Genomic DNA, 8,288 nt, shown 5'->3' with positions numbered 1-8,288 from the left:
TGTGTGGCAAAATGATGATTTGATATACAATGTAGTGAGCCAAGCCAAAAGTATTGAAGATCCTAACTATTCTATTAAAGGGGAAAAAGTGAAAATTCATCTAAAAATGACAACAATAAAAGTATTTCTATTGCCTCAACTCAGAATAAATGTTAAGTCTATCTCAAAAAATTATAATGTTGCTTGATGATGATGATAAGACAAAACTGAAGTTTATTTAGGGCATATGATTTTGGGTATAAGGATGGCAATAAGTTTGATGAGGAAGATGAAGATGAGAATGATAGCATTCATGATGATTCTAAAGACAAGTTTTGTTTTGAATGATTTACTTTGATTCTTTTTCATCTGAAAATCTTTGTTTTGGTGTTTTGATTTTAAATAATTTGATTTGAGTTTTAGTTCAAAGTATTTGACAACTTTAAAATTTATTAAATAATAATATATTTAATATTAAACTTTTTATAGCGTTCTGAAAATTTCTATATACATCTAACGTATAATGATTGTTTTCTTGCGGTGTGGCACAAAGCACACACCTCTTCGCCATTAAGAGCCATGCGCCATTTAAAACTCAGTATTGAATAGAATTAACTATGGGGGCACAAGTCGGGTACTTGGTATTTTTGATATACTTGATATTCGGCTTGTGCGAATAGTAAAATTTTGGATTTGTACTTGATTTTTTACAAGCGAATACTTGCAATTTCAATTATTTGCTAAGAAATAGTGAACTTGCAAGTTACTTGTCTTGCTCTGTTACTTGTTACTTGTTACTTGTTACTTGTTACTCGTAAACTATTTATAAATTATTTGATGTTCATTGGTATATTATTTGATAATTTGTTTAAGTCTAAGCTAAATAACTTTACTATTTATAAAGATATTTCTTTTTTTCTATGTTTTAGTCAATTTGAAAGAAAAATATATAAAAGGAGAAAACTCTAACATACTTATATAAATAACATACTTATATAAATATATCACTTATGTTTGATTTACTTATGAAAATAGAAATATAACGAGTTATCTTACTATAATTTAAGAAAATGCATATTTCTTTATTTGTAGAAACGAATAACAAGCAAAACAACGTCAAATAATTATTTTTATTTTAACATTTGATATTTTTTCTTATACTTGCAAGTATAGATTACTTGATATTACTTGCAAGTATAGATTACTTGATATTCGACTTGATCAAACCAATTACCTCAATTTTATTTTATATGGAATAAATGGTTTCCAAGCTTTTTTGTTCAAAAATTATCGAGTGGAGACCAAAAACAATTGAATGAGAGTTACAAGTGTATGCAGGCATTATTGGACTATTAGTTATACATAAAATAATGAGTCCCGAGAAAAGCATCACAAAGACTCAAATCCTACGGGTTTTAAATAGGCTGGTCCTACTTCGTATTTGGGGTGCTGAAGATCCCATAACTTGGAGCCTCACCAGTAGCTCTTCCAGGGCCTGTAGGTTGTTGGTTCGATGTTTCATTTGGCAACCGGGTTGGTGGACGTGGTGGTGGTGGAGATCGGGGCGGCGGCTTTGGTGGCTGGACTCCAAACCGACCAGTAGCTTGTTGATTTGGATACTGGTTTTGGAATCGAGGTGGAGGACCTTGCCGGTCAAGGTCGCTGTCTGGAGACGGCCCAGAGGGTTGCTGATTTGGACCTCGGTCTGGGAACCGAGGCCGTGGTGGACTTGGAGGCTGGCTTGGAGACTGAGGATCAAACCTCCCAGAAGGTTGTTGGTTTGGGAACCGAGGCCGTGATGGACCTGGAGGCTGCTTTGGAGACTGAGGATCAAACCGCCCACTGGGTTGTTGGTTTGGAGCTTGGTTTTGGAACCGAGGACGTTCTGGAGCCTGAGGTTCAACCCGTTTTGCATCTCTACCTCCTGAGAAGTCATTGCTCGGTTCACTTTTTGCATACCTGTTCTGTATTTTAACTGGTTCGGGTGTCTCCTCTATAACTACTCCCTGATCATCATCAGCTTCTGAGCTGTCAAGCTTTGGTGAATCGTCTTTTATTTTTGCTGCAGTTTTTATGTTCATTTCCTTGAGTTTTATCGCCTTTCCTTTCTTGGGCGGTCCAAACTTGGCGTGTCTAACTACCACAACGGCGTTACATTTATCCGCCTCTGGCCCGAACTCCACAAGCGCGTCTTTGATCTATAGAAGCCGATGATTTAAACCAAAGCAAATGCAGGAAAACTAGAAGACAAAAGTAGGGGGAGCTTACATAACAAGTGAAGCGAGATAGTAACTCAAGCAGCTTCTCTGGTTCAAGCTCCTTCTTCTTGTCCTTGTCAGGAACTGCATGGCACTGTTACACGTAACAAAACAGAGAAGAGAGATACATGAAAAAATTGCTCAACTTCTTTCAAGTTTGGGACTTTGATTTATACCTTCACACGATATCCGCTTTCCATCAGTTTCAATGCTTGCTTTGCTTTGAACTGTAAGTCCTTTGCATCCTGAAGAGAAAAAAAAATAAAATTCTCCTTGTAGTTTTTCCATTACAACAGAGATGAGAAGAGAAAGAAACAGAGGAGGAGTTTCAAGAGGAACCTACAATCTTTGGAGTAAATCGAATTTCCTTGACCTCAGGTCGAATGGTTACTTCAGCCCTCTAGAACAACGCATTAAACCATAAAATCAGGACGCAAATACAAAAAAAAAAAGCTAGAGAATTTGAAGTATGAGTAGGCCCATTATCACTGACCTTGGCCTTAGCACGCTCCTTTCCTACTTGAGCCTTTTTGTACTTCTCATGGGCGTAGTCTGCAATTTTACACACTGGTGGGTTAGCATCTCTCTGGACCTACAAGACAACGAAGAATACCTCAATTCAAGAGAGAGACATTTGTAGACTATATAGGATACAAATCAAGACAGATCTGCAATCATCAGAAACAACTTCTAAAATTACCAACATTGTACCTCAATTAAGTCATGCTTGAGCTCCTTAGCCCGTCTGAGAGCTTCCTTCAATGATACAATGCAGTGTCCTGCACAATGACAAAACCATATCACATCAAATCACATTTTCCATTTATCTTTTTCTAATTTTCTTTGTGTGTTATAAAGCTCTACGCAGATGACTAGCACACACTTCTTTAGTAAAATGTATACGAACAAGAGACTTTTCACTGGCTCAATCAAAAAATACTCAACCAGAAAGGAACTTACTAAACAAAAGCATGTACATGAAAAAGAGAGTACCTTCCTCTGAAACCAATCTAACAGTCTCGGCAGTAATCTTGTCATTGAGACGTGGACCATCAGATTCAACTTCCTCCTCCTTCTTCCTTATCTGGAACAACAAGATCATAGAAGTAGAAGTTATGAACGACTTGACAATCATGATCAAGGTCATATGATATACACGACCTAGGAGATCCAATAACTTGCTCACTTAACTTCTATTCACCAAAAAACACAACAGAACTATAAACACTTACAAACCCAAAATATCCTTAATCAGATAATTCAACACATGTACTATAAACTGCAAAAGACAATATCTTTAGCAGACAAACTCCAATAATCAATAGCATAGATAATAAAAATGCAAATCTTGCAGGGTGGGTCCATACAGTTCTCTAACGCATAATCAAATGCAATCTAAAAGGCAGACACAGTGCTGAAAAAGATAAACGAGTGTACCTGAGCTGACGTGGCAAACAACCTGACATTTTCGAAGAGTTTAGAAGACTTTCTAGAGATGTCTGAATGTGGGATGTCGAAAGAAGACAACTTTGTCTGCTTCACGACATGAGTGAGAGAGAGGTAGCAAGACAGACTTGACTGTAGTTCCTGGTTAGTTGTATTGACGCGTACTTGAGGTACGACCGAGTGATTATACGCCAAACCGCCATGGAATCAGAAGAGGGATATTTCGATTGGAACTGCAAAGGAAGCAAATGCTTCTGATTTTCGAAGCACGATTTCGTAAAATCGAACAGAAGTGTTTCAATATAGAAGAGAGGAATCAAGAGAGATCAACGGAGCGTCAATGGGGGTGCATCTCGAGGAGAAGGCGGCCAAGAGGGGAAGGTTCACCGTCGACTTTTTCTTTGTATTTTTTTTTCTTTTTCTTGGATTTGAAATTAATTTGATTTGAGGTTTAGGTCAACGTATTTCAACTTTAAAATTAAAAAAAATATATTTAATATAAAAAGCGTTCTGAAAAGCATATACATCTAACGTATAATGATTGTTTTCTTGCGTGGACAAGCAAAGACAATCTTCGCAATAAGAGCCATGCGCCACAAAACTCAGTATTTCTAGAATTAACTATGGGGGCACAATCGGGTACTTGGTATGAATACTTGAATTCGGCTTGTGCGAAAGTAAAATTTTGGATACGCCTTACTATTGTGCTACTCGAATAGTACAACAAGTTTTGCCCGTTCCTTTTACTTGCCTCATGTTCTTGTCTTTACTTTTTACTTGTTACTCCTATTTTACTTGTTATCGTATTGTTTATTAATTATTTGATTTTCATTGGTATATTATTTGATAATTTGTTTAAGCGTCTAAGCTAAATAACCTTTTATTTATTCTATGTTTTCTTTTTTTCTATGTTTTAGTCAATTTGAAAGAAAAATATATAAAAGGAAGAAAACTCTAACATACTATATAAATAACATACTTATATAAATATATCACTTATGTTTGATTTACTTATGAAAATAGAAATATAACGAGTTATCTTACTCTAATAAATTTAGAAAATGCATTTCTTTATTTGTAGAAACGAATAACAAGCAAAACAACGTCAAATAATTATTTTTATTTTAACATTTGATATTTTTTTCTTATACTTGCAAGTATAGATTACTTGATATTACTTGCAAGTATAGATTACTTGATATTCGACTTGATCAAACCAATACCTCAATTTTATTTTATATGGAATAAATGGTTTCCAAGCTTTTTTGTTCAAAAATATCGAGTGGAGACCAAAAACAATTGAATGAGAGTTACAAGTGTATGCAAGCATTATTGGACTATTAGTTATACATAAAATAATGAGTCCCGAGAAAAGCATCACAAAGACTCAAATCCCTACGGTTTTAAATAGGCTGGTCCTACTTCGTATTTGGGGTGCTGAAGATCCCATAACTTGGAGCCTCACCAGTAGCTCTTCCAGGGCCTGTAGGTTGTTGGTTCGATGTTTCATTTGGCAACCGGGTTGGTGGACGTGGTGGTGGTGGAGATCGGGGCGGCGGCTTTGGTGGCTGGACTCCAACCGACCAGTAGCTTGTTGATTTGGATACTGGTTTTGGAATCGAGGTGGAGGACCTTGCCGGTCAAGGTCGCTGTCTGGAGACGGCCCAGAGGGTTGCTGATTTGGACCTCGGTCTGGGAACCGAGGCCGTGGTGGACTTGGAGGCTGGCTTGGAGACTGAGGATCAAACCTCCCAGAAGGTTGTTGGTTTGGGAACCGAGGCCGTGATGGACCTGGAGGCTGCTTTGGAGACTGAGGATCAAACCGCCCACTGGGTTGTTGGTTTGGAGCTTGGTTTTGGAACCGAGGACGTTCTGGAGCCTGAGGTTCAACCCGTTTTGCATCTCTACCTCCTGAGAAGTCATTGCTCGGTTCACTTTTTGCATACCTGTTCTGTATTTTAACTGGTTCGGGTGTCTCCTCTATATAACTACTCCCTGATCATCATCAGCTTCTGAGCTGTCAAGCTTTGGTGAATCGTCTTTTATTTTTGCTGCAGTTTTTATGTTCATTTCCTTGAGTTTTATCGCCTTTCCTTTCTTGGGCGGTCCAAACTTGGCGTGTCTAACTACCACAACGGCGTTACATTTATCCGCCTCTGGCCCGAACTCCACAAGCGCGTCTTTGATCTATAGAAGCCGATGATTTAAACCAAAGCAAATGCAGGAAAACTAGAAGACAAAAGTAGGGGGAGCTTACATAACAAGTGAAGCGAGATAGTAACTCAAGCAGCTTCTCTGGTTCAAGCTCCTTCTTCTTGTCCTTGTCAGGAACTGCATGGCACTGTTACACGTAACAAAACAGAGAAGAGAGATACATGAAAAAATTGCTCAACTTCTTTCAAGTTTGGGACTTTGATTTATACCTTCACACGATATCCGCTTTCCATCAGTTTCAATGCTTGCTTTGCTTTGAACTGTAAGTCCTTTGCATCCTGAAGAGAAAAAAAAATAAAATTCTCCTTGTAGTTTTTCCATTACAACAGAGATGAGAAGAGAAAGAAACAGAGGAGGAGTTTCAAGAGGAACCTACAATCTTTGGAGTAAATCGAATTTCCTTGACCTCAGGTCGAATGGTTACTTCAGCCCTCTAGAACAACGCATTAAACCATAAAATCAGGACGCAAATACAAAAAAAAAAAGCTAGAGAATTTGAAGTATGAGTAGGCCCATTATCACTGACCTTGGCCTTAGCACGCTCCTTTCCTACTTGAGCCTTTTTGTACTTCTCATGGGCGTAGTCTGCAATTTTACACACTGGTGGGTTAGCATCTCTCTGGACCTACAAGACAACGAAGAATACCTCAATTCAAGAGAGAGACATTTGTAGACTATATAGGATACAAATCAAGACAGATCTGCAATCATCAGAAACAACTTCTAAAATTACCAACATTGTACCTCAATTAAGTCATGCTTGAGCTCCTTAGCCCGTCTGAGAGCTTCCTTCAATGATACAATGCAGTGTCCTGCACAATGACAAAACCATATCACATCAAATCACATTTTCCATTTATCTTTTTTCTAATTTTCTTTGTGTGTTATAAAGCTCTACGCAGATGACTAGCACACACTTCTTTAGTAAAATGTATACGAACAAGAGACTTTTCACTGGCTCAATCAAAAAATACTCAACCAGAAAGGAACTTACTAAACAAAAGCATGTACATGAAAAAGAGAGTACCTTCCTCTGAAACCAATCTAACAGTCTCGGCAGTAATCTTGTCATTGAGACGTGGACCATCAGATTCAACTTCCTCCTCCTTCTTCCTTATCTGGAACAACAAGATCATAGAAGTAGAAGTTATGAACGACCTTGACAATCATGATCAAGGTCATATGATATACACGACCTAGGAGATCCAATAACTTGCTCACTTAACTTCTATTCACCAAAAAACACAACAGAACTATAAACACTTACAAACCCAAAATATCCTTAATCAGATAATTCAACACATGTACTATAAACTGCAAAAGACAATATCTTTAGCAGACAAACTCCAATAATCAATAGCATAGATAATAAAAATGCAAATCTTGCAGGGTGGGTCCATACAGTTCTCTAACGCATAATCAAATGCAATCTAAAAGGCAGACACAGTGCTGAAAAAGATAAACGAGTGTACCTGAGCTGACGTGGCAAACAACCTGACATTTTCGAAGAGTTTAGAAGACTTTCTAGAGATGTCTGAATGTGGGATGTCGAAAGAAGACAACTTTGTCTGCTTCACGACATGAGTGAGAGAGGTAGCAAGACAGACTTGACTGTAGTTCCTGGTTAGTTGTATTGACGCGTACTTGAGGTACGACCGAGTGATTATACGCCAAACCGCCATGGAATCAGAAGAGGGATATTTCGATTTGGAACTGCAAAGGAAGCAAATGCTTCTGATTTTCGAAGCACGATTTCGTAAAATCGAACAGAAGTGTTTCAATATAGAAGAGAAGGGAATCAAGAGAGATCAACGGAGCGTCAATGGTGGGTGCATCTCGAGGAGAAGGCGGCCAAGAGGGGAAGGGTTCACCGTCGACATTCTTTGGATTTTTTTTTCTTTTTCTCAAACTCAAAAGCAGTTATTGGGCTTATGGGCTTTCAACTGTTTATCTTTGAGATAATTACAAGAAAGACACTTTCAATTATCTGAAAGTGAAAAAGCATGCACTTTTCAGTTATTTTTGATAAATAAAAAATAAAAAAACAATTTCAATTATCAGTGACATACATAGTTAGTTTTATTCCTAGCTATTGAAGCATTTTCACAATTTTTTAACACTTATATATGTAAACTCAAATTTTATTTCTTCAGAAAGTAAAAAAAAAAAAATAGGGAGACGATAAACAGAGCATCAAGGGGTCCATAAGAAGCCCACATTTCATATAAACAAAACAGTTATACCATATTACTATATTACTAGATGATAACCTCCCCATGTAAGTTTTTAATACTTGCGTTTGTTTATTAAATGATTTTAACATTTTGCAACACTACAATCTTTATCGATTGTAAAATGACGAATACAAATATCGGTATCTTAAATGTATCA

At 37.3% G+C, this 8,288-nt stretch overlaps 1 protein-coding gene and 1 pseudogene across 1 annotated transcript; both read right to left on the bottom strand.

Moving 5' to 3' along the window:
* Window positions 1-1,274: 1,274 nt before the first annotated feature.
* Window positions 1,275-3,901, bottom strand: LOC125589804 (annotated as a pseudogene).
* Window positions 3,902-5,087: 1,186 nt separating this feature from the next.
* On the bottom strand, window positions 5,088-7,805 carry LOC106347118 (translation initiation factor IF3-1, mitochondrial). The gene is given in 10 exon segments (XM_013786612.3): window positions 5,088-5,256; window positions 5,259-5,672; window positions 5,675-5,870; window positions 5,941-6,024; window positions 6,107-6,175; window positions 6,274-6,330; window positions 6,424-6,522; window positions 6,642-6,709; window positions 6,925-7,015; window positions 7,370-7,805. Coding segments are annotated over 10 exon segments (1,443 nt in total). The 5' UTR covers window positions 7,580-7,805; the 3' UTR covers window positions 5,088-5,101.
* Between the last annotated feature and the right edge of the window lie 483 nt (window positions 7,806-8,288).

The sequence above is a fragment of the Brassica napus genome, chromosome C7 (genome assembly GCF_020379485.1).
Source record: "Brassica napus cultivar Da-Ae chromosome C7, Da-Ae, whole genome shotgun sequence".
Lineage (NCBI taxonomy): Eukaryota > Viridiplantae > Streptophyta > Magnoliopsida > Brassicales > Brassicaceae > Brassica > Brassica napus.
Note: the sequence above shows the minus strand (reverse complement) of the source record. Positions and strands in the feature narration are given on the sequence as shown.